This window comes from Lissotriton vulgaris, chromosome 2_1, assembly GCF_964263255.1.
Source record: "Lissotriton vulgaris chromosome 2_1, aLisVul1.2, whole genome shotgun sequence".
Lineage (NCBI taxonomy): Eukaryota > Metazoa > Chordata > Amphibia > Caudata > Salamandridae > Lissotriton > Lissotriton vulgaris.
Window position 1 is genome coordinate 2,048,612,933 of NC_141687.1, and position 26,836 is coordinate 2,048,639,768.

A 26,836-nucleotide genomic window follows, 5' to 3' on the forward strand; every position below is an offset into this window, starting at 1 on the left:
CTCCCACTTCCAAAAACTTCAAGAACTGTTTCCGGTTTCCCTCATTTGGGGATTGTGTTGAGAGGGGGTGGCGGGTATCTCAGCCATACGCGATAGAGACAGAGAGCGATAGAAAGAGAGAGAGAGCGCGATAGAGAGAGAGAGAGAGCGATTGAGAGAGAGCACGATAGATAAAGAGAGCGCAATAGATAGGGAGAGAGAGAGAGAAAGAGCGCGATAGCATGCCTTGGTGTGAAGAACAACCACGATAATTTGTAACCGTTTGAAAAGTCGGAGTGATGCCATGCTAACCCTGGCTGATGTTGGGCGTTTCTTTATTTGAGGTGAAATTGAAGAATGCCACAGAAGTTTGCAATTTTATTTATTTTTTAAAATTTCTAACACTTTCTTCATCGATGCACTTATCAGCCTGCAATATTAGCCTAGTTGTGGGGACATATCACAGTCTGAAAGTTGACTTGTCTTTGATAAGTTGGAGTTTTCCGTTCTTATAATTCCCCTTCCTCTGTACCTCAAGAGCATGCTGCATCTTGCTGCAGTAATCATTTCTAAGCGAAACCCGCATTGGCAAAGTGTATAGGTCTCGTCTTTTGGCACGGAATGCTTCTTGCAAATGATGTTTAACATCCACCAAAAAGAAGAAAAAATATTTATCAATATGCGCACAAACCTGTATGCGAAATGATGCAACTGGCGCTTCTGTCAATCAATGTCCAATCCTACTGAATGACACAGGCTCCATTTTATTTAGCAATCCAAGACGGCGAATGGCTGCTTGGCATGGTAAACAAGGAAGACAGAGCAGCAGGAGTAGAGAAGGGAAGCATGGTAGGTAAAGGAACAGTGGATGAGACAGGTAAGGGTGCGGTGGGTGAGTAGCTTTGGGGTGGGGTGAAGGGTAGAAGGAGAGGGAGACAGCGGGGAAGGTAGAAGGGGCTGTAGTGGAAATTAGAAGGGGGTGGCGTGGAGTGCTCAGTGGGTCGAAGCATCCAGTCTTTGGGGTTGCTCGAAGCTAGCCCTCAGTATGCACCAGCACCCTGCCCACCAGTCCCCCATTGCTGCCTACAGAGCTGCGAGGCACTGTCTGGTGGAGGGGGCCTGGGTGCCATCTGCCCAGGCATAGAGTTAGAGGGTGCCATGTGCCCTGGACTAGAGACAGAGGGTCCTGTGTGCCCTGGCATAGAGGCACAAGATGCCATGTGCCCTGGCATAGAGAGAGAGAGGGTGCCATGCGTCTTTGCACAATGACTCGTGTTGACATGCAATGTGGCAGATATCCCCTAAGCCCTACTGCCCCTCACACTGGCACAGAGATAGATTGGCCTGGCACTGTGACAACAAAGCATAGCTCTGGGTCACACAACGGCTTGACTGCAGACACCTGAGAGCGTCATGAATGCTGCCGAAAACTGCCCCTTTCTTGCCAGCTGGCTGCACGTTGCATGGGCCTGCCAGGTGGCAGAATCTATGCTGGCATCGGTGGAAGGCTGCTGTCATACTGGAAGCCCCAGACAGAGGCCTCTAGGTTAGGCTGGGGTAGGCACGGCAGAGCCTTCAGCACTCGGGGAGGTGGAAACACAAGAGCCAGCGTGAGGTGGAAAGAGGACTAGAGTGAATGGGGCTCGCGGTGGGAGGGGAGAGAAAGCGATTACAATGTGGGGCTGGTAGAGTATCTTTGAGAAGAACGGGGGAGATAAAATTAGAAACGACGACTACAGAGACCATCATCAAATGAATGTGAGGAAAATAAAGGCAATTGCCCAGGTAAATGGGGACAGGTGTAAGAGGGAAGGGAAGAGAGAATGAGCAAGAAAGAGAGGCAAAGTGAACGAAGGAGCAAAGCATAGAAAATAACAAGTGCTGTGCGCTCTGAGCTGGGGACCATTAACGGAAGGGGCGGAGGGAAGCCGGTGAAAGCACGGGCTGAAACTTCAAAGGAAAGCAGACATGAAAGGAAGGGTGGGAGGGAGATTTGCGAGCGAGCATATGGGGGTGAGGGGGTGTGCACCCTGGTGAACTGAATGCGTTTGCCAGCAGAGGTGGCGCACGCACGAAGTATCTGGTGGGAAATGGAAGCTGGGCACAATGCGCGTGGTTGAGCGCGCGTGATTGTGCGTTTATTTAAGGGTGCAGTGTTGGAGGAGAATAGGAACGGGTGGGGGTCAGAGGAGCCAGTGGGAAAGAAAGCCGTTGGAAGTTCATACCTGAGAACGAAGTATGCCTGGGTGTGTCCCGATCCGGTCAGAGAATGGCCATGCCTGGCCTCTCGGTTATATATGTACTACAAACGCTGGAAGAAAGTGCCATGGTGCAAAGACTTACAGGGCCATGCATCACTCACGGAAATGGCGATGTATCCATTAATCCACCGACATGTCTGACCTGTGTCAGCATCAGCACAAGTCACAAAGCGCCATGGGATGTTGTTGAAAGTGTAGGCCATCAGGAACGTGTGTGAAAAGCCTGCAAGTTTGAACAATAAGGCAGCGCCAGCACCTGGTGCATAAAATGGGGTTGAAGTAAGGTATGTCTGACAACGTGTGTGAAGTATAACACAAAAGCCTACAAGATCGAGTAACAGGCGCTGCTCAATGCGAGACACGGCCTGGCGGCCGTGAAAATGAAAGTACAGCCGGCCGTGGGCAGTGAATGATTAGGGGGGAGGAGAAATGCCTGAGGCAGAGCGCACGCTGGCGGAAGCTTCAGATGCCTGTGGGAGGGAGGCTGATGGCTTTGATGTGGACGCGCGTTCCGCCCCAGTACTCCACACGTACTGTATGAAATCTGCGATGGTTTCAGAGCTTGGTTGAGCCTCTATACTCTTGTCCTATTATCGTTTACGCGATTAATAGGATGAGAACTAAAAAAGGAAGATCTTCCAGGCCAACGTATAGAGTAGTATTCATGACCAAGAATGGGGTTCATTAATGCCTGCGCGTACCTCATGTTGTGCGGCTTGTCTGCTTTCATGCTAGGCCGTTAACCTGCCACCATACTGCACATTTTTTGCTTTTTTTCCTTTAATGGCTACCTTTGGATTCACTGCTGTTCATTATCCTTCTCCTCTCAGACCTTATTGCTTTTCATTCCTGTTCCATGCTATTCATCCTACTGCCTATTTATCTTTTCAGGCTTCCCTTCATTACTCTCATTAAGACAACCCGAGTTTCATGGAACCATACCGAACGACCTGAAGAGAACAAACTCTAATGAATGAAGGCACTGAGTTGCAAATATTCATGTAGAACGGTGCATACTTACCAGTGATAGTATATCTGTTAACGGCAAGAGATTCCTACAGACTCTGTATTGAAGAGTTAACCCTGCTCTCTCCAACCCATGCACCTTTGCCCCTGGGAAATACCTCAAACGCTGGCTTACATTAGTTGCAGGTGTAGAGGAACACACCAAGGAGCGAGGCGGATTATCATCAAACTCCCTTCGTATCAATACCGGATATGATCTGAATCTGATTTCTAGTGCAAAGGAATGTATTCGTTCTAAAATCCAATGGAGAAAAACATTCACAGTGATTTATTTAATTTCATACATTTGCAAGATAACCTCAGAGGTAAAAAGGGGGTTATCCTTCGGCTTCTTAACTCACATTTAGTAGCTAGATCGTAGCAGCAAGGCAATTTTCAGAGAAAAGTTGTAAGGCATTATGTCTAAGTAAAACACTGTAAGGACATTAGGAAAAGGCCTAAAACAAGTTCAGAATGAAATGTTACTGAGAAGAATGTTTCACAAAGTAATAAGATTGGGAATCAATATATTGCCTGTTTGTGAGTAAGTAAGTACATCAGAAAGACAAGTGCTGAAGAGTGGATGGGGATTGTCAGTTTATAAGTAGTGAAGCAGTGTACACAGCAATCAAATTACAAATACATGCTTTTCTAAACTTTTGCAGAGATATGGGTTCTAATGTGGTAGATACAGGTGATTGGGGGTGAGAAGTGTAAAACATATGAAAGCCCCATTGATAAGGGTTTGGAGCATTATTGAACCATTACATTGAGTAAGGGCTGAGTGTAAGGTACAATAGAAGCATGTGGGCATACCTGTAATAAAAAATGGTGCAGAGGCAGTTGGTGATGATCAATTTGGTGAGGCTGGTTTCTCCTAGAAGCATAAATAATAACTCTTACAATGTTCGAGGAGCTGTCCTTGTCCAGTTTTATTCAGTAACCTGTAATTATCAAGTATTCAACACTTTTCCCTTACTTCAGCTTGCTTCACTTAGTATGACACAGATTGCTAGGTGTACTTTTCATGTCACCAGGTTTGGCTCCGCTTCATTAGTTCACACTGGCAGTCTGGGGCTGTGTCTTATACTATTCCCATTATTAAGTGCTTGATTCAGTTCAGGCAGTGTTAGATTGGCCTATAAAGGGTGTTAAGCTACTTCTGTCATTATATGTTTGAACACTTCTTGTGTTTCCTACATGGTTGACACCCTCCTTTCAAATGGGTTGTGACTATTAATTGCCATTCTTCTCTGTGGCTAGTTCTTTATATTCAGTTTGCAATAGCATTTACAATGGACGTCACATTCAACCTTGTCTGTACAGCGATACAAGAGTTACATATCTCTGAGCAGTGCCCAATGGCATCACTTGGTTAAATTGAAAATGTCACTTTTGGGCCGCTGCACACTTTGCCTACTAAGATAGGCAAATAATGTTGCTCGATGATGGCCTCCGGATCCATTGGTCGCAACCATTCGACTCAAAGAAACATAACAGTGACCATATAACAAGAGGAGGGAGGGAGGGTGGTCTGAGGGGTGGCGGGCTCTGTGGCTAGTTGGGGAAGACTTTTTTTTATCTCCACTCATCTACCTGTGTAATAATGAGCATAATTGTGCAATGTGGCTTGACGGCTATTGCACATCATTTGATTGGCTGTCTGGGCTCTCTCTAGTCTTGGTTATAGGGAAGAAGAAAGCACTGGGTGTTATACCAAAGCAATTGCCCCATATGCCTGAGTGCTTTAGAATGGCTCAATAAATGTCCAACAGATTGAAAGCCTGAAGCATAATGGATTGATAGATTGTCAAATCTGGCAAGAGCTCGAGTGTTTAGAATTTCAACAAAAGTGTATCCACACAGAATCTGGTTATTTTGTCCTGCCCTTACTAATCACAGTGGCAGTAGTTAACTGACACGCTTAAATAACTATTCTTCATCTTTCACCTTTCTCCCTTCAAAAACATACCACTGAGTAATCAGAATCCCAAGCTAAAGAATAAAAACAACTGATGGGACAATTTAAGTAGAAATTAAAAAGTTCACTTGAATATTTTATTCTGACTTTACATGCGGTGTTAAAAACCAACAAAAAGGGCATAAGTATTTACACATCCACAATACAAGTTTACAAGATATCTACACAAGTGAAAAGTACTCTACACGACGAATAGAGCTACTTTATTTTAGGATTACTTTTAAGCCTTCCCATTAAAAAAAAGGTACAATCTGTGTTTACCTTTGCACAAATGGATAAGCAGATTAACAGATGAACAGTTTTAGTTAAAAATCTGAACGGAAATACTGATAGAACTCACATATACAACCTACAAGGCAGCACAATGTTACACAAAGTTAGAAGGGTTCACATAGGTTTGTTGTGCAGTTTAATATAAAACTTAATTGAATAGGTTTTAATTACTTGTAACATGAATTCGAATCGGATTTGAGGGGGAAAATAATGTTAGGAAATTTTAACAAGAATAGTGATGAATACATGTTATTATTTTGCACACCATTACAAAATGTTATCCAGGTTATTGTTTGGCTTTAAGTAATGTTGTATTGAAAGCATGTTCAGATTTATTACTTTTAACTTTGTATATATGGAGTTTATTATTTTCAACTTTGTATACGAACACATTTCTTTTAAAGGTTCTAATGTGTAGTAATTGAATTGAAATCTGAATTAATAAAAATATGCTCTAGTTAATTGTTGAATCAGAGCATACAATAGCTATGCAACTGACAAAAACCTTGCATGAAGACACTTTTAGTGCTGTTCTAAGACTGTAGAAAGAGTGCTAGTCTTTCAAGAATTACAAAATCATCTACATACAAACCTTACCAAAGAATAACACGTTTGTTTGTTTGCCTGTGTAAATATTGTAGGGGCCTCGACCTCTTCTGTATTTAACATCTTGTTCCATTTACAATGTGGTAATATGCAGTTTTCAAGCTAAGATCACCATCTTTGCTCATCATCAGTTGCTAGTGTGTGCCAGGAGAAGCTTGGAAAGACGCACGCAAGTTAAACAGGTGTTGCATTTCCCAGAACACACATTAATTTCCCATTATGTTTGTTTCTCATCTTCAGTGTGGAATGCATCCTAAAGAAGGTGCTTTAATGCTGCTATCCTTTCACTCAGGGCTGCCATTTCCAATTCATTATTCGTCTTTTTCATCTGTTTGGGGGTCTTCACAGGAACAAATACATCCGGCACTCAGAAAATGTGATGTGCTACACCGAGGACACTTGACAGATTATAGTACTTTTATCATTCTCATGAATAAGGCACAAAATGCACAGATTCAGATAAACATACACATACAGTAATATTTACAGAATATCGTCATTGCCTGCATGACTTCCAAATACATACTTACATTAAGCAACATAACAATTGCACTACTGTTGTTTTTCACATACCACTCACGCCAGACCAGTTTGCCTTTCATCTGAAGATTAGTTTGCCAACAAAAGGTGAAAAACTGAATATGACTTAAAAAGAATCCTTTTAGTATAAAAGAATTAACCAAGGAGCTTCTTAACTGAAAGCTGCCCTTAAAGTTATAAACTGTGGATCAAATTCACAGTGAATAGGAAGCCAGAACTACCATATAAAGGACTGTGGTACTACTGCAGAGCAGTCAGGTCCTCAAAATGTTTCACAACAGAAAGGTGCACAAGCTGGATCTATAGCAGCAATACATTTAGAGGAGAATCATTGTAATCTTAAAACTGATTAGCTTATATGGCTCAGCTCAGGAGCTTAGTTACAAATAGCTCTAATTAAACCTCAAATCTGAACCCAGTTGATAGCTGATGGAAGTCAGTCATCTTGCTTGTTGTGACATGCCCAGTGTAAACAATTCCCAACATAAAGGAGACCATAGGAACCCTTGAGCGCATCGTTGTGTGTAAGGTACCAGTACCCACGCGTACATATACACATGATTTATATGCAGTGTAAACCAAATGCCACCCATGAAAAATGCTACGGCTGGGCCAGACTGAACTTCTGCAAATTGCTTCTTAACACAGAAGTTCTTCGAAACATTACCATATTCTGACATTTGTGCAAGAGGCAAGGTGAATGCATACATATTAAAATGTTCACATTTAATGGGAAGACCACTCAAACAGTAGTCTAAAACGAAACCCATTTTTCAAGTATTTGCTCAGTATCAGAGTACTGTATCAGTTATTCACCATGGTAAATTATTCCCGCTGTGCTACATGTCTCCAAAGAGCCGAACAAAAGAAATGTAATGACCAGCACCTTCCTTTGTTTTCTTAGCAATTTCGTTGTTTGCCTGTTCCAACATTATGCATGGCAAGACAAACATGTTGCTGAAGTAAAGACAGTTTCTTTGGCCAAATCCTTCTCCTCTCTAGACAAGCAGGTCTCTGTCTTTCAGGTATTCTTACAACATATTGTTAAATAGTACCGATTAATACCATAAATGTTTGTTGATTAATCAAGTTTTAGTAGCTGTACTTGTTCATTTGTCTAACTGGCGTTGTTTGAGGACCAAATGAGGGTTTTGGAGGGACATCTGGTTTTATGGATGGTGTCCTCTTTACTCCTGTACGAGGAAGAGTTCCATGGCTTGTATAACTGCTCTGTCGTGACAACGAAGGTGGTGCATGAACAGTCACTGATGTTCCTTGCAGGTAGTCCATCCTTGTGCCTGGAGCAGGGGGCATGTAACTCCCTCGGCTAACACTAGGCTGTCTGGACAACAAAACACCGTTTGGTGAGTTCACGTTTTTAGGAAGAGCAGATATTGAATGCCTTTGCGATGACATTTTAGGATGGCTCCTTTGTCGTTCTAATGATGCCATTGGTCCAGAAGGAGTTGTGGGAACATCTACTCTTTTTGTTGGACTGTTTCTTGGAAGAGAAGTAGGGGAGTATAGGGATGCTTCTCGGTTTGGAACCTTGGGTGGAATTTCTGACAAGTTGCCCATGGTATCTAACATTAAAGTGGGGTGTGGAGGTTGGTGACCAGCCTGATGCGTTAATTGTATATCTCCCAGTGCAGCTTTGGGATTATTGGCTGTTTCATTTAAATGTTTCAGGAAATCATTCAGGGTGTTTCTGGAATCAATAGATCGTCTGTGGTCTCTTTTGCCTGATGGCTTTGTCAACTGATGATCAATGTTTTGGATCTTTTTGTCTGATTTGTGGGCATTGGAATTTGAGAATGAAGTATTATAGTCATGTGTTGCATTAGGAAGAACAACAGCACTGGGAATATATCCATGACTTGGAGGTGAATGAGGTGGAGGGCTGGAAGGGAAAAATTGAGGACTTTTTAAAGTTGGCTCTTTACGTGAAGTGTTTATGTTATTTTGCACCTTCTCCCACTGGTTTTTAATTGGTTGCAGACTCTTCTGGTGAAGCACAGGGGTGGACTCTGGAGTTGGAAGTGCTGCAAGTTCAGGTGGCTGGGATTGCGTCTCCATTAGCATGGTGGACTTTGTATCTCCACTCGGTTGCAACTCCTTTCTACTTGCCAGTAGATTTGTATAGAGCTTAGGTGAATCGATATTGTGCTGATATTCCTTCACTGGACTGTCAAACAAGCCATTTAACTTTGCAAAACTTCCACTTGAATCGGTGCAAGACTGGGCAGACTCTGCATCCTTATGCATCTTCCTAGGTTTCCGGATGAAGATCTCTCTGTAGCAATAGACTGCCACCCCAGCAATAAACGATCCCAGAACAAAGGCTGCCAAGACACAGGTGATCAAGACGTTCATGTGTACCATATGGTTGGAGTCTCCTGACTGCACTTCCCATCTTACACCTGCAATAAATATATATTGGTACATATTATCAATGTAATCATGTCTATATACCACCTGTAAACCCTACAGTTGCCCACTAATGGTAAGTGTTATAGGAAGCTAACTAAAAGCTAACTATATTATTTACAAAGCGCATTAACTAAGGACAGTAGGAAATTAATTCTGGTCAATGCAATAGAGCAGACATGGCATAGAGGTATTGAAACAGTAATCTGTGACTACCTATAAACATGTTAACAACAAACAATCCCCTGTGGTCCAATTTATCTACACAAATATGTTAGACCATCAGTGATCCTGAGAAAGCTGTGTCCCTTATCTTGTTTCACTCTTGTCTACTGCACTTTTATCGCACTAAATTATACCCCTGTTGTCCTACATCAAAATGAGAATGTTGCAACGGAAAGATGAATGCTTCTCCTCTTTGATTAAGCATGTAAGAAGTTGGCACATTGGTAAAGTAAAATAAAATGGTGTGGAACTCAGCATGTACAAGTCAATCAACCAGAGTGTTACGCCTTGTGACTATCGCTTACATTTACCAATCTACAAATGTAACCCGAAGCACAAATAACTGTATTTGACTACCAGTGGTGATTTCCGCTGGCAAATTGAGGTGATAAGGTGGCAGTACATTTAGAATGGCAATTAATAATTCATGTGAGGATTTGTTTCTCAATTCCCTTTCAAAATCATGACTCACTATGAAAAGAATAACAGGATTATGCAAATGAGGTCTAAATCTGTACATCGTACATATGGTATTATGCAGGGCTGTTAATACTGTGGAATAATTATGAACTTGTACACTCTTATCTCAGCAGTAGACTTTTGGTATTTTATCCATAGGCTTAAATTATATTTCCGTAATATGCACTGCACTTTTTCCAATTTTTGGTTGTTTCTCAAAATTTGCTGGATTGAAGATCATTTAAAAATCGTGTAGCTGCATCTGAATGAAGGATAATACTTTCAAATAAACTTTAAAATAATCACATTTGCATGTCAAATTAACGAAACGTTATGCAAAAGACACAAAACACACATATTGGATTAGTTTCTAGGCTGGGAATTAATACCGAAAGAGGCTTTAGTTGTTAGAAAACCACAGACAATGTTCATGAAGCAGTTAGTCCATCACGTAACTACTTTTGCTACTTTATAAGGGGCATGCAATAGTCCCATCTATTCCAAGGAGAAGATAAATGGCGAACTGAATGTTCAAGAATATTCATCTTTGTTAGAGGCAAGGCCTTTGAACATCTTGTAATGTTCAGGGTTATGAGTTTAAATGGCGTTGTGCAGAAAAGAAAAGCAAGGAATAAATAAACTAGGAAAGAAAGTAAACCAAGAGAGAGTTTGATTGAAAAAACACATAAAATCAATCACATTGAAAAAACAGAAAGGACAATAATAAAAGGGTATAATGCGAAGTGAGCAACTTAACACAACAAATGAAGTATTAGAAAAATAACACGTTTAAATAAAACATACTGAGATTAGGATAAAATGAAAAATTGCACTGCCATCATGGCTGAAAGGAAAGCTGATATCACAGCAGGTATTTCAATTTGATTTAAGCTCAGAAGATTTCAGTGTATTTAATTGCAGGGCAGTACAGAAACGTAATAGCTATTTGTCAGTCTACTAGAAATCATTTTAAAAATCTGAATGTTGCTTAATTAAAATAAATCAGCATTTATGTTTTTCATTGTTTACTACTACAAAGTTAATGCGTAAAGTGCTAACTCGTGGAAACATGTATTCTTTACTCGAAAAAGACTAACACCCGATTCACATTTTTTAGGTTTCACGAGTGCGCTGTGTGAGACATCAAAATGATATTGCTTATTTTCTTCAGATTTCCTTTCAGCTATGCATGATTCCCTTTTAAGGCCTTACCCTTTGGGACACCTGATATTGGATCAATATAATCGGAAGTCTCTGGGTCATCTTGGACTACAAACTTCCGAGAGCCAGTCTCTTTAGGTTTCCAGGAACCAATCACTTTGGGTGATATTACTGGGGCGCTTGTCACTGCAGTTACAGAAGATGAGGGCAATTCCTGGTCTATGGTAGCAAATATATTTTCATTATTTCGAGTTCATATTCATCCACTCTTGCCAAATTAAGTTATTTCTCCAACAAACACTTTAACACTTCTTGGAAAAGAATTAACTACAACAGTAAAGACTTAATAGTCTGCAACATTAATTTATACATACCGCCACATTAAAAATACAACAGAAACATTTGAACTATGGAATCACTCTAAATAGCTAAAGGGAAAATGGAAACTGTGGTTTTAGAGAAATGTATCTAGGACAAGAATCTTACCTTACTTGTACACATTTTTGAAAAGTTTTTCCTTTCCAAAAATGGGGACACAAAGAAGTGACATTTGTCACTTATCTACAGAAGATGACACAAAAAAGGCATTCGCAATGCATGTTCGGGTGATAGAAAGTAAAGCTTTGTTTGCTTTCGTGCTGTGAAGAGGCTGCATTGGTTAATTAAGCTCTTTCATAAAATATCTGTCTCAATAAATGATGAACTCTTAACATGCAGTTACACAGATGTGAAGTGCTGAGCAGGAGAAAAACAGCTGTCTCTAGTACTGGTGGCAAATGAGCAAAAGCACAAAAATGAAGAATTGCCAATTGCGCAAAAGGAAAGGGAAAAAGAGCTGAAAATGCTGAACTGAAGAAAAGAAACGGTAATTCATTTAAAAAAAACTAACCAGATGTTGGATCGCCAAATATTTTGTAATCTGGTGTAGTTGTAGTAGGCAAAAGGTCTAAAAGAATTAAAGGAACAGGCAATCAGTGAAAAATAACAAAAAGAAAAGGAAAGTGCTCAAACGCTATAGTAGTTGAAACGGAAAATAAAATATCGTAGATCATTAAAAATGAAATTGGCTTAAATTACTTTTGAGTAGAGGCCCCATGAAGTTAGATGCAGAACAAAAGCTAAAGGCGTTTCCAACGCTGAGAGCACACTGAGCATTGCAATCTGACGACACTCAGTTAGGTGGGTGTGCACACTATAAGAGTGTGCTTCGAAGACACATTAAACACTAGAGTGAAGGGCTTCCACATCAGAATTACTGCTCCACAGGATTTAAACTTGAGAGTGGCTCATTCTTACCATGGCAGTCTCCAAGATGTGCTGTAGTTCCGAACTCCACATCTTGCTCATATGCAGTGCTGTAATGGTAAAAAACGTAACATGTATGACAATACATTCACCAGTCGGGGGAAACAACATAGAGGTACTGTGTGCCTGCATGAACAGCTCTGTAATGCATTGGATGTTAACAAAATTCTTGGCCCTGCATTTTGTTACTGCAAAAAACAAAAGTCCTGATCAAATAAACGGATAGGCCCCACCATTGTTCTTAAAAGAAAATAACAATCTTCTCAACATATACCCTTACACCTTCAAAAAGTGCAGCGTTTATAATACTGTATCACATCTACATCTCCCATAGGAGTGAGGGATTATGCTGCAGTAAAGTACCTTTGAGCTTCTAACTCGACAGTCAAATGTATGATACTACTCATAGGATTTGAGTATGTAATGTAAGAACTGATTGGGGTATGATATATCAATTTGGTAAAGTTCTTTTGAATAGAGACGAGAATTAATATTTACAGGCGACAGAAACGGGCATGGAATTTAGGGTCAAATAACCTCAAAGGAAATGTAGTTCTCTTCTAGTGGTTTGAAGGCTCGTATTTGCTATTACACATTTACCAGCATTTATAAAACAACAAAGTAAGACATCTGCTCAGGCCTCAAATAAAAACTGCCCATAGTTCATTTGTATGCTAGTCCATGTTTTGTGGACTTTCACACATATGGTCAGACTTTAAAAAATGTCAGTATTAACATTTAGATGAAGAAAAGTCTACACAGTACAGCAAAACTATGTACGATATCTGTTCTATATCCCCTGAAAATGTAACTGTACAAATCTGTTCCATTAGGTAGCATACAATTTGTTTCAGCTTTAATCCACTTCCTGCTGACTAACAAAATAAGCTGTGTTATCAACAGAGGTGAGGATGACTGTTTAAATGTAATTTGTTTAAAAAAAAACTATGCACTAAAAAATCATTTATTCGGTTAGATGTCTACATTTGCTTTCATTACAATGCGAACAGATAATCTAAATAACAGCTGAAAAGAAACATTAGATAGAAATTCTCTGAAAAACTCACGAATGATCTGCAGAGCACAATTGTAGTTGTCATTATATATATATGCGGCAGCTTCCATTAAAGTGTTTATGCAGAACCAACGAGTGTGCAGGCTTCTTTTTGAGGGTAACTCTTGTGATGGATTAAATACGGCTAACCCAGCCGTGGAGGAGCCCTGCTGCATAGCGCGGACTTGAGGTGACGCCAACTGACGCACAACATTTTCGGGACTGGTGCAGATCATGGAAGGGCTTAAATTGGACAGCGTTATGTTTTTGAACTTGTCACAGCAACCCACAAGGGTTTAATGGATTGGAAATATGTTGGTGACATGAACAACAGGCTCACTGGAGTAATACTAACTACAGAGACCAGAAGGCCTTGGAAAGAGGCCACACCCACTAGGGACGGACAATCTGTGTCTGCGCTGTGAGGTGTCTTGACTTTCACTGCAGCAGCTTCCATTAAAGTGTTTATGCGTAACCAACCAGTGTGCAGGCTTCTCTGTGAGGGTTTCTCTTGTGATGGATATATTATATATACATATATATATATATAAATTCATGACTCTTGGGCACTCACTACCCATCATGCAAGCCTCTGAGAAAGTACGATGTACGAAACGCGTCAGGCTATGCTGTTCTACTTGCGCTGTGAGGTGTCTTGACTTTCACTGTGGCAGCTTCCATTGAAGTGTTTATGCGGAACCAACTAGTGTGCAGGCTTCTCTGTGAGGGTAACTTTTGTGATGGATTAAATACGGATAACCCAGCTGTGGAGGAGCCCTGCCGCATAGCACGGACCTGAGGCGACGCCAACCGGCGCACAACATTTTCGGGACTGGTGCAGATCGTGGAAGCACTAAAATTGGACAGCGTTCTGTTTTTGAACTTGTCACAGCAACCCACAAGGGTTTAATGGATTGGAAATATGTTGGTGACATGAACAACAGGCTCACTGGAGTAATACTAACTACAGAGTCCAGAAGGCCTTGGGAAGAGGCCACTCCCACTAGGGACGGACAATCTGTGTCTGCGCTGTGAGGTGTCATGACTTTCGCCGCAGCAGCTTCCATTAAAGTGTTTATGCGTAACCAACCAGTGTGCAGGCTTCTCTGTGAGGGTTACTCTTGTGATGGATATATTATATATATATATATATATACATATATATATATATATATATACACATATATATATATATATATATATATATATATATGTATATATATATATAAACCAGTCGTAACGTGTTTGGCGCTCCACAAGCGCTCTGCGGAGCGCAAAACGCGTCACAACTGGTTCATGCTGTTAATAAACCTCTTTATTTTGGCTTAAAGAATTGGACCCTGTCGTCTGTTTATGGACCTGAGTGCTCGTTGCTACTCCTTTTGCATCGATATATATATTTTTTTTAAGAAGGCGTAGCCGAAACGCGTCTGCCCGTACAATCGAGTAACTAAAATGAAATTCTATAAACTTACTGTATCAGCATGCGCCTCCATTATATATATCTAGAAATGTCCTGAGAGTTTTTGTGATGGATGATGTTACCATTAGCAATATTTGCTTAGAAGAATTGCTTTAGTTTTTTGATCACACCTAAGTTGTGGCAGTCCTATTGGGCTGCAATTGCCGATCCACGGCTAGATATTGTCCGACATGGTCACATTTAAGTTTTGTAATTTTGTCGGAGGTTGAGTATTTCTCAACAATGCATTGTGGTCTTAGCCATAGAATGTATTAGAATGTGCACAATATATGGTTTTTTATAAGACCTCAGTTATGCCGATACACGGCAGTATTTAGGTGTTATTAACTGTATAGCAATTCAATATTAACTATGTTGATATTATACACTCTAAGATGGCGCCCAGTGTTGCATGCGAGAATTAGTCCTTTGTTTGTTTCAATTTTTTGTGCAAACATAGATAATGGCGCTGCGCACTGCTTATCTGATGTAAACATTGAGGAAGGGAGGGCTATATATATATATATAGATATATATATATATATATGCTTAGAAGGGACCTCCTGCCTTGGAGTCCAGGCAGAAGCAGTGAACTTTCAGACAAGGCAGCCCACTGATAGTATTCAAACTCTCCCACTGTCACACTCAGCAGAAGGATAATGAGCACTCTGACAGAGTGCTTCAAAATAACGTTTTAATGCCATAAAATCCAACACCAGCCATATGGTACACGGGGTATATGTCCCTTGTACCATACAGCTGGTGCTGGATTTTATGGCATTACAAATTTAATTTGAATCACACTGTCGGAGTGCGCTTTATCCTTCAGCCAAGTGTGAACGAGCAGAGATTGAATAATATGTATATGTATATATATATATATATATATATATATTAGGCTCCAGTTTCCTCAAAGAAACACGTTGCATTCACGGGACCCAATGGAAGATTTCTTTAGTACAAGGACGCGTTTCGGAGTTGTGCCTTCCTCAGCTTGTTAAAGACAGTGCCACCTGTCCTGAAGACTTTTTAAACAGGTAGATACGAATCTATTGGCTGTGGCAACTGGACATAGAAAGGTTTAAATTAGGAAACATATTGCAAGAAGACTGATACTTTAATGCTGGACCAGAGTTTGAAAGAGTTTGTCTTTACTAACAAGCCATGTCCACAAACTACACCCCATTTCTAAGCACACACACACACTATGAAATAATATGGTTAGCTGGTCTGCAGCTGTACTTACAACATGCCCAGTTTCACCTTGCCGCATGAGCCGTGGTTAATCCAGGCACAGTAGGGATCTCGTGAAGCTATACAAGATCTGTAAAAATAAATATGAGTCACCTATTACAAAAATGTTTGTAAGTCATTTATTCGAAATTAGTGCTTTATTTGAGCTGGTCGTTTCCGGTGCTAGACACCAGCACTTAATTGTCAGCATCAGAACTTATGCCAGCCTGCCACATGGTGACGCAATTGGTCTAATTTTGTATTGAACACACAACAGTTGTTTAATAATTCTATACATAATACAAATGACTAATACCTGACACCCAAGCTATAAAAATTGTTTGGGTGGCAGGTATTTGTAATTTTTAATGTTTATTCGTCTGAATTGTCATTAGTAGCCTAATGGGTGGTGCAAGCTGCAATGGTCTCCTGATAAGAGCCCTGACATGTATTTATTTACAAATTGAGTACTGGTGCACAGTGACTCCTTGTACAGGCTTCAGTGCACCGATCATACAAGAGAACAACATGCAAGACCTAGAACAATAGCACATTGAGGTATAAATCGAGTGAAGGGAGGAAACGGAAGCCTTGGAAGTATACCTTAAGCAACAATAAACTGACTTGTGGTTAATTCTGAATATTAGAAAAGGGGTTTGCATAAAAGGGTGTTTAGAAGCAGCATTAAACTGCGCAAGAGCATTGCAGGGGGGCAGTGCTGAACACAGAGCCTCCCTCTAGTCTAACACTTGTGCACAGCCTGCGTCACGTGACTGCCACAGGAATCAATTTAATAACAAATTGCCTACTTCTAGAAAATGGTACAATTGCAACAGAGGCTGGAAAAAGAGACTCTGACTGAGATTGAGAGTAGCCAACCATAAAATGTGCAACAATATCTTAAACGTAGTACGGAGTAGAGGAGGTTGAAGTGGTGGCTTATGAAATATAAAGAGAAAAATGTGGGTGTAAGAAAAAAATAACAGGCTTTGGGCGCAAAGCTGAGGAAATGTCGTCTTGCTTGGAATTACTAAGGTGCATTGTGAAAGGCAAGAATCACAGGGATGTGAAATTGTACGCACTTTTTGCACGATCCATAGCGCTCACAGCGACTGAGAGGAACTCTAATAACACAACTGGAGAAGGCCACAAACAAAGCATGGTGCTCCCTGTCCAGCTGAAGGGATAGGACCCTTTTGTCGTCATCACTGTCGGCAGCACACCTGTTAGAGAGAAAAAAAAAAGACATTGCATGTTTTCAGGAAAACAACCCATCAGCCAAAGGCCACAATGTTCAGCAAGATAAACATATTTGATTTGTTCATAAGTGATCTGCCTCATCTTCAGGTAGGAAAGAGCCCTGCACTTGAAGGCAATCAGCGGGAATGCAAACGGCGTCAAAATGTGCATGATTTTCCTTTAATACATTTCCGGATGCTGCGCAGAATAACAATACCAGGAGAACATGATTACAATAATTTAAATGCGCCATTCAAGGAATAGCGAGACATTTAAATCAGTGCTATGCTGAGTGCATCGTTAATCAACCTCAGTTTGTTTTCAAATATATTTTGAAACGACTCCCACTTCCCCTGTTTCTATTGGGAATTGTTTGTGCCTCTCAGCAGGAACCACTGCGCCACTGAGCCGTCTGTACATTTTTCAGGATATCGATAATGTGTGTCTGGGGAGCTTTCACCCCGCCACCACGAAGGCGCAGCAGCTACTTTCTGCTTTATCGGCACGAGTAAGGCTTTTTCTCGCAGAAGTTGCTAAGCTGACATGGCTCTCGCGAGAAAAACAATGGTATGGGTTTCATTACGCAAGGGGCATAGTGTGGATATGGGAATGGCACATGGCCGGCACGTAACTAACAAACTCAACATTTACCCCTAACGTTGAGTGTCCCTTTTCAGCTTACAAAATCTGCATTTTCAACTATATTTTGGGGCAAATGGTAAAAAAGCGTGTTTTACTACACTGGCTCCAGCGTTTAAGGGTTACAAAGGGAGCTTTGCAAGAACATGTACATCCTAAAAGTCCACCTGCAGTCAAACTGCATGAACCTTACAAGTATCTGGAACCTTATGCATGTTCATGGCTGCATCCATCAATTATAAAACCTCAAGTATGTACATTAGTTGTAGACCGTCCTCCAAGAGATTGCGTTGTGCCACTTGGTGGAGGAAGGAAGGAAATGTGGACTCTGGGGTGTTTCTGCCAGCACTGGTCAGCCGCAATATACATTTTGGAAGAATCACATTTAACGCTTGATGGCAAAACCCTGAAATCGGTCGCTGTCCTAATGCCAAGCTTTGAGAATTTTTACTGCGCTACAGATAGGACTTCACAAGGAGAAAATTGGCCTTCGTTAATAAGCCTGGGCATAAGGCAGAAGCCAGGGTTCCATTCTGATTGAGTCACTGGTTATTGTTTTTGCTGTAATAGCTGTCTTAGGTGCAGAAAATTTGAGAGGTGCCCTTCAAGTTGCCATTTTGGGTCAAAGGTGGTGTGATCACTGCCCTTTACTGTATCAACACAAATTAGGGGGACTTTTTAGTGATTGATGTCACGATAGGGTTAATAACCCACCCAGATTATGTTGAAACAGATGTCAATTCTGGAACCCTTACTCTTGGTGATTGTTGATGATGCAAGATTAGGTAAGAGGCAAAGGCACCCCTTTTCACTGGATGGCCCATGTGATTAAAGGTATCTATGAACAATAATTCCTTTATATAATTTCACACTTAAACCTTTTGAAAACAAAGAGGCCCCTTTATAATACAACACCAGAACACACACATGCTTTGAAGTTACAAAAGTCACAACAAAGCAGCTTCAAATATAAATATATAAGAAAAATAATGAGCGATCATGACAGAGTTAAGGGCAAACTTTAAGTGTACAACACAAACAAAAACCTATCTCAGATTCGGAAAGCATCTTAGATGTATTAAAGGGCAGTTATCCAAAACAAAAAAAAATACCTACTTTGCATGATTGTAAGCCTCAATCTCTTCCAGTAATATGCTGTCATTCAGAGAGAAAGGACTTGTCTTTGCCAAGATTTTAAGTACCACTCCGGCTTCTGAGCCAACAAAGATGACTGTGTAGTTGAGGAAGGGCCCAGCTGAATGGTCGATGGCAATAGCAGTCAGCCTGTACCTGCCAAGATGAAAAAATGCTCATTTTAGATTGGCCACAAACGCATCCATGGTGCATAGCAGTCTGTTCCTCCCGGTGATTGCCTACCTAACCCGGGTCTTCGTGAACCAGGGCTCCTCGATGACGGATGGAATAGCAGAATCCATCAGAGGATGCGATTTGATGAAGGACAGGGTTTCGTCTGGGAAATCAGTAGACGTTTTGTAAGCCTCTGCAAAGCCATGCCTGGCACAGCAGCCGGGCCTGAAATAAAACACAATGTTTTTGATGAGAGAAATATACAAATACCCCACTCGTTCTTCACTGATTCTCATCACGTCGAATTCTTTTTGTAATTGCAATTTTTTAAAAATTGGGACTTTTCCTTTCAAAAGTTAGGCTAAAAGAGAGTAAATATATTTAAAAAATAAATAAATATTTTAGAAAAATAAATACATTTACAAACACTGTAAGCCCTTTTGTTTAACTGATAGCAGTGTTCATGTTTTCTGATATGGAGTCAACGTTGATTGAATACAGAGATAGGAAGATCTACATACAGATTGTCTTTATGTAAAACTGTCTTCCTATAGTCACATTGTTGTTATTACTCGTTTGATGTAATGCTATACCTTGGCTTAGGTACTTTGTCTTCTGGTACAGCTGTCCAAACAGAGTCCGGGGTCTTTTGTTCTTTAAATCTCCCTTTGAATACTTTTTCAATGTCATCCATGCTGAAGGCACACACTGCTGATCCAGGGATGCTGTAAAGTTAGAAAGGGTCATGGTGAGAAGGCAGACAACAGTGACACCGACTTCTAGGCACAATGGAAATGTAGGAGATGGCCTTTGAAGCGCCCTGCTCCGCCCTCACCTGTTTAGCTGTGTCGTGAACACGCCCACCACCGTGTGGATCCCATTGATTTCTATGATGTCAGTTATTGACTGCAGCACATCAAAGTAGAAGAAGGAATCTCCTGGCACGGAACAGTTGAGCCGCGCCTTCACAAAGGAGGTCCAGTGCTTTTCCAGCACTCGCTGCGATCCACCCATGTCATTTTTACAGATACGCGCCACACGCGAGTGCACGGCCTAGAAACCGAGAACAGTCATAAGCATGAATCACTGTGAATCACCAGGGAAAACATTAGATAAAATATCATTGACCCCCTTACTGAAAGCAAAGGTGCGATAGATTTATCTGGATTTCTGTGTCTGCCTAGATAGCAAGCAAACATCAGTGTGGGCGGTGCTGCTTGCTAATGCCACTGCGTCACTGTGCAAGCTCCCAGTATGGGCCCCGCCCTCCCTCACAAACCAGGTGGAGTTAAAGTCTTTAATTAACCATGCATAAGTCCTTTAATATTTTACCATGGAGTATCTGCGGTGTGGCACAAGTATCACAACCTACATTAGTTGACTGAAATATTCATTAACCGAAGGCATTAGGGACTCTGTGCTGAGCAGCCTTTTTGACAGCAGGCAAAAAATAGAATAGCTGCTATTCTCGGAAGAGTTTAGCAAACCACAAAGCTATGAGATACCTGGAGGAAAATATGTGCTCGAAACAAAGCCGAGAAAACAAGGGCAGTGCCTCGCGGCTTCTTTTACGTTAGCACACAACACACACTCCATTTTATTCTCAAAGTAGATGCATGCATGTGTAGGAATCTCTGTGGAGCCCAGGAAATAAAACCGTGGAATGGCTACAAAATATCCTGGCGAATGGAGAAAGGCGATACATACCTTGCCCAGGCTGTTGTGCTCGACGGCAATTTCCCGGAAGAAGAAATAAACATAGTTTCCGTACTCGATGGCGTGGAGGAAGTGCGGCTCTGTTGGGAGAGACGGTGACGCAGCCGATTAGCAGGAGGGCTGCGGGTATGCCAGCGCGCGCTTGACTTGCATGCTTCTATGTCTGCTTGCAAGATAAAGGGAGCTGCAATATTCAAGAGACCGCACGCGGTCTAAATATGGGGGCATTCAAGCTTAAACAAACGGGCAGCCTTTAGTGTCAGCTAATGGACCGTAAACGGCCTCGGGGGATTTATACTGCACAACTACAGATTCCGCCATTAACCTTGGTAATGGTAAAAGCGAACAGACCCATAGGAAGAACTTAATTCACCAGCAGAAGGGGAATTATTTTTATATAGCAGTCAAATTAAAGCCAGGCGTTCTTATGAGCAATGCATAGTATTTTATTCACTGTAGTGATGCATATACCATGGTAGATAAGGCACAACGCGACCACCTATCGACAACACATTAGCCTTTCAGCAAATCAACACATGCTAGAGTTCACCACCCTGTCAGCAAAGACCTGAGGCACTCTCAGCAGACTGGCTACACAAAATCACCACAATCCCGGCTGTGGTCTGCCAGCATGCCCACGCCCATGCAAAAACACTTAGATCCCAAAGCGCCTGGAGGCCATACATCATCATTGGTGCACTACGTAAATGCTGGTGGAAATAGGATAACATTACGCTGCTGAATGCATTGCCAGAATTACCTTTGAGCCACTTGGAGTCATACTTGATGGTCCTTAACGCAAACCCATCTCCCATGCTTCGATAGATGACCGCGTCACTGGCTTGGAAATCGGCCATGGTTGCGGAGTACAGCTTCCCATCTAAAGTGAATGCATCATATATCAATTTACATTTTTGCTTACAAGGGCAGTACTTTGTGCTGGCATTGCCATTTTCTTTTTGGAGGAAATGCCACATCCCATGAAGTACAGCACCTCAACAGCAGTCAGAAATGCAGCTTTCAATGTGTCACTACTGGTCCTGCACCCACACGCTTCGTTCTAGACGGCATTTTGCAAGCATGCTAGACTGTCCCCAGCTGCTGCCTCGTGCAGAAGGCCTGCGTCACCCGGGATACCTGGATTCCCACGTGCAGGCCGGAACAGGTTTGTTCATAAAGACGATATGAGAGAAATAAATCATGACACACTCCAAATTAGTAAGACCCCCAAGCTAGACGCAAACCAAGTAGCACTAAACATTAAAAAAAAAGAAATGCTTAGAAGAAAGCAGCCTGGTAACCACACACACCCTCTCTCTCGCTCTCAGCTTGTATTCCAATTCAAACAATCAGAAAACAGACCAGGGTTTGTGACAACATTTGTGACCTGGTCCTAAATTTAACAAACTGCGACAGCACTGTGAGACCAAGCTAGTTACAGTATAGCAGTATTCCAATCTTTGTAGCATAAAGTAACATTTCCTATAAAGGGGTGCAGGACACCACTGTTTAAACTCCAATTCTGTTCGTGATGAGTTACCTCACGTCCTCTAGTCTTCCTTTGTAACATGCATTTTTGATTTCTACTAAAGCCTCCTTCGGTGCAGAGGTGTCTTTGCTTTTAGACAGGTCGCTTTTTTAGTACATTTATGACTTGTGTCATGCTTTTCTCAGGTCTCCTCTCGGGTGCTATGTCTGCATTACAGTGACGTTCTATAATTATCGGTCAGACACCTAAGTCCAGTCCGTCCAAACACCAGGGCACAACGGCCTCCCTCAAGGCTTCATAGTCTTTGGACGTCTTTGTGGACTTACTTTTACCTTGGTTTGGCCCACCCCACCTGAGCCCTTTCTTGGTTCGATACGGATTCATATTTTATGGCCTCTTAGGCTTCCGTTCGGGTGGTATGTAGCATGTAGTGAATTATCTGTATGTTTAATTTCATTGAAGGGGTCTTGTGGGGTACAGCTCCTGTTTGCACCACAACACACCTTTATCTAGGGGCACATGTGAAAAATGGGATGGTAAACGTCGTTTACAACGCAGTGTTTACACCGCACGACCTTTACTACGCTGCCATTACAACGCAAGTCGTTACTACGACTTGCGCTGGATGGCGCTGTTGGTTAAGGAATATTGTAATTTTATATTCCAACACCTTCCCTACTGTTAAGTGGACTGGTGTTGCAATATAAAATTATAATATTCCTCAATCCGCGCCCTCCAACGCAAGTCGTTGTAACGACTTGCGTTGTAACATCCGCGATCTAAAAGATCGCGTTGTACTGACATACATCCAAATGGGACAATGAACCAACTTACATATAGTGCGCTGCCCCAAGGCAGAAGTAAACTTGTGGCTGCCTTGCCCTTTGGACATCGCACCAGTGATAGGAGGAGCGGCTGCATGATACATCAGGTTCATTTGTCACAAGACAGAGAGCCTGCTCTCGAAAAGGTGACACTGATCCCCTTGCAAGCAGGTGCAGTTAATGACTGACTGCAGCCACCTGCAGGGAGATGCAGAGGGAGTCCATGGCACCCTCTTTTGCCGCTTTCAGAGGGCGCACTCACTGTTCACCACCTCTTTCTGGGGCACAGCGGGTGTGCCTTCAGACAGTCTCTTTGCCCTCTCTGTCGACACCTGTAATGTAACGTCTTGCCGATCATGTTCACTAAATCAGGAATGCCCACAAATATGTGAAATAATGAGATAATTAAACTTTTTATTTTAGTTTGATGTCTCACAGGAACATAGCTGTACTGGAAGCAGTACTACATAAAGTTCCTGGGGTACAATGGAGGTGTGCACTCAAGGTACCGCCCTGCAGGGGAAGCTCTGCTCCGCTACCAGTAGAAGGTGGTGTGCGGCTACACTGTGAAACGTGGATTGGCTGCTTCAAACACTGGCACAAACTGGGACCGTGCACCCTATGCATAATATGGTCCTGCGTGTTTAACCATGAGGATGCTCAGCTACTTATTGAAGATTACTTCTACAACATCTTATACATGTACCTACATGTCATACTCTGACTCTGGCTTAGTTCCTACGAAGCAGAAAAAAAAATATCTAAATATTCCCAGCGAGGAGGTAGAACAGTAATATAACTGTGAGGCTATGCCTGACTTCAACATGACCTTCTTGACAAACAATAAACACATGTGCAATCCTGTAGTAATGTTTTTTCTCGTAATTACACCTCAATCTCTCTTTTTTCAATGCGATGCCTAATCACCAAGGAGTGGTTAGCCAGGATAGGCCATAACAGCACAATAGCTCTGACACACACATAAATACTATTCAATTAGTTATAAAGCTTTTACTTTGCAGAAGTCGTTCACCCACATACAGGTTGCGCTTTCTCTGAAAAGCCTCGGGCCTCCTTTTATGAGTAATCATAACAGATCATCACTGTACAAGTTCTTACCAGCAAAAAGAGCAACATTGGTTTGCCTAGCATCAAAAGGGCACCGAGCCAAACCACTGATTTCTTCACCATCGTATTCCAAGCTATTCAGCTAGAAAGAAAAAAGAAATTGGTAATGTAAATATATGTGCTCTAGAAGGAGAAATGTATCCAATTTTCCCTAAATATAAATTCGGCAGAATTCCAACACTAATATTCTGGATTTTTGTTAAGACGCACTAGTTAACCTAGTGTAACCGGTGAAGATTACGGGTCATGAGATCAGTGGAATGTACTTCTTATGAACTCAAGAACCACTCTTGTGAGGCAACCTGTTCTTCATGGTCATGGTGTGGTTCTCCATCCAGGTCAACAAAGCAATGGGGAACATCTGACTGTACCGAATGGAGAGCAGAACCTACACACCTTATGTGAGAAGACTGTGCTAGCTGCCTCTCGCTTCAAGGACCAACTTCAAACTCCTAAACATTGAACAGAAAGCCAACTGTAGAACATCAATGCCAACCTGCCCAGAGACCATGGACTGCACTCAACGTTAAAAAAAACACCACCTTCTCTGGATAGTGTATGTCCCCAAACGGCAGTGATTCTAGCAGAATGAGCGGGTTCAGTCGTTTTGCCTGGATTATACTTGACAAATTCATACAATGCCCAATGTCATACCTAGTCAGTTGCCTGCTTTTCCATTCTGAACAATTGGACTACATAATTCTAGAGCCCAATCCGAGATAATCGTTCATGATACAAAATGATGCTAGTCTGTAAGTAAATACCTACTTAGCTTCCCATGGGATTTTTTTTTAGAACTTTTGTAGCTGTAATAACTTAAGTCCCTCGGCTGAATCACTAACCAGAGAGAGAGACAGCTGTTATTTTAAATTTAGAGTTAATTTCATCATACACCCAAAAGGTGTCATCTGTTTGAACTCAAGCTTGGGAGTACCAGGATCCCGAGAGCCCCGACTAGCAGAAGCACCCCTTCTATAGTGTTTACCTGTCACAGATGTGTAGTCTGTTCAGATTGTAAACTTGGTGTGCGCGCTTCCTCGCGGTCAGGCGATCGATCCAATTCTATCTTCTACTATTGACCATTGCCAGTTTTGTGCAAGATATAGGTAATGTTAAATGGCATAACATACATCTCAGTCCACTTTACGATAGAAGATGTTGACTAGTGTTGCCTGGGATTTCCAGGGACGGCTGCTGAGCGATCCAGACTCACTGTCACTTCAGCAGTGGATTCTGAAATATCTATCAGTGCCAGTGGAGATGAGATACAAATGTACTGTGCCTGTCAGTATAGCAGATCTGAAAAGCGTGCTCTGGTCATTCTGAAGTTGTTCACTGAGACATATAACCACACTTTCCTCCTCAGTAAGATCAGTGTTCTTGTGTTGCCCTGTTGGTTTATGGGTGTGGAGTACATCCATTTGCAGACTCTGAGCTGGTGGATTCTGCTCAGTCAAGAGCAATTAGGACACTTCTCTTAAGGTTCTCAGGAAAGTCCTAATAAATGGTTAGTGACGAAGGATCACTTTTGTCTTTGGCCCCTTCTCCCCACAGACGAGCCAGGTTCTTCAGAGTCCAGGCAGTAAGATGTGGTCTCTTGTGTGAACAGTTTCCTATATCTTCTCTTACAGATGTACGTCACTGTCACTTGAAGGTATTCAGCTCTTAGTGAAATGAAAATGAGCTCGCACCCCTTTATTTGATTCCTTAGATAAAGGTAGTGGGTGTAACTTCTTCAACGCCGGCCAGCCTATTAGGGCACCAGCTTATTGGTAATGCGTACAAGTAAAAGAGTAAAAATAATACCTCCATTATGAATTTCTCACACCATTTCTCTGATTCTTCCTGGATATCCATCAGACGTAACAGAACTTTTGTTTACTTTATTTTTTCTTTACCAGACACCTAAAAGCCTATGAAGCAGTGTGTTAGAAGTTCTCCTCTGTGAGTTTAATTTTAATTTCTTAATCACTTAATTCTTCCAAAAATATGTAATGTACTCAATTCTGCTTTACTCCCAGGAGTTAAAAAAAACATTCTACACCTTTAGCCCTTTCGATGCTGATGACGAGCTCAGCTCGTCATCACCCACGGGTGTCGTGTGCTGATGACGAGCTGAGCTCGTCATGGTGCCACTAAAATGGCATTTTCCAGCACAGGGGGGGAAAACGCCCAGCAGCCATGTGGTTAAAGGACCAAGCTCACAGATTGTCCCGTAGGTCCTATCCCTGCGAAGGTCATCAAGGATCATCTTGTGACTGTTGCTACTAAATGTAGTAAGTATTTAATCAAGTAATTATCCTTGATTTTACCTTGAAAGTGACTAGATTCTAATCTCCTAGGGCATTCCCATTCTGTATAAACTCGTCCTCCATATTCAAATATCACATAGACAATCATGTATAGTACCTTCAGTTCCCTCCTTAAGGCTCCTTTGACTCTCCCCATCCATTCAGGATTCCAGCCCTGCCTTGAAAAAGCTCTCTGTTTTGTTTTTTTTTGGTGGGGGGGGGGGGGCGTGG

The 26,836-nt window shown here is 41.8% G+C and overlaps 1 protein-coding gene across 4 annotated transcripts in view; it reads right to left on the minus strand.

Moving 5' to 3' along the window:
* Positions 1 to 5,269: 5,269 nt before the first annotated feature.
* Positions 5,270 to 26,836, minus strand: part of SEMA6D (semaphorin 6D) — a 130,034-nt gene continuing 108,467 nt past the window's right edge. Inside the window, exons 7-19 of one of the 4 annotated variants that reach the window (XM_086958283.1) lie at positions 24,306 to 24,396; positions 21,634 to 21,753; positions 20,865 to 20,953; positions 19,993 to 20,210; positions 19,751 to 19,882; positions 19,227 to 19,382; positions 18,966 to 19,139; positions 17,054 to 17,194; positions 15,985 to 16,062; positions 12,214 to 12,272; positions 11,807 to 11,863; positions 10,969 to 11,136; positions 5,270 to 9,065 (exon numbers count right to left, since the gene is read on the minus strand). In XM_086958283.1, coding sequence (XP_086814409.1) covers positions 7,738 to 9,065; positions 10,969 to 11,136; positions 11,807 to 11,863; positions 12,214 to 12,272; positions 15,985 to 16,062; positions 17,054 to 17,194; positions 18,966 to 19,139; positions 19,227 to 19,382; positions 19,751 to 19,882; positions 19,993 to 20,210; positions 20,865 to 20,953; positions 21,634 to 21,753; positions 24,306 to 24,396 — 2,811 coding nt within the window. In that variant the 3' untranslated portion in view covers positions 5,270 to 7,737. The remainder of the gene's footprint in view (positions 9,066 to 10,968; positions 11,137 to 11,806; positions 11,864 to 12,213; positions 12,273 to 15,984; positions 16,063 to 17,053; positions 17,195 to 18,965; positions 19,140 to 19,226; positions 19,383 to 19,750; positions 19,883 to 19,992; positions 20,211 to 20,864; positions 20,954 to 21,633; positions 21,754 to 24,305; positions 24,397 to 26,836) is intronic. The other 3 variants (XM_086958284.1, XM_086958285.1, XM_086958286.1) reach the window with 3 other exon arrangements.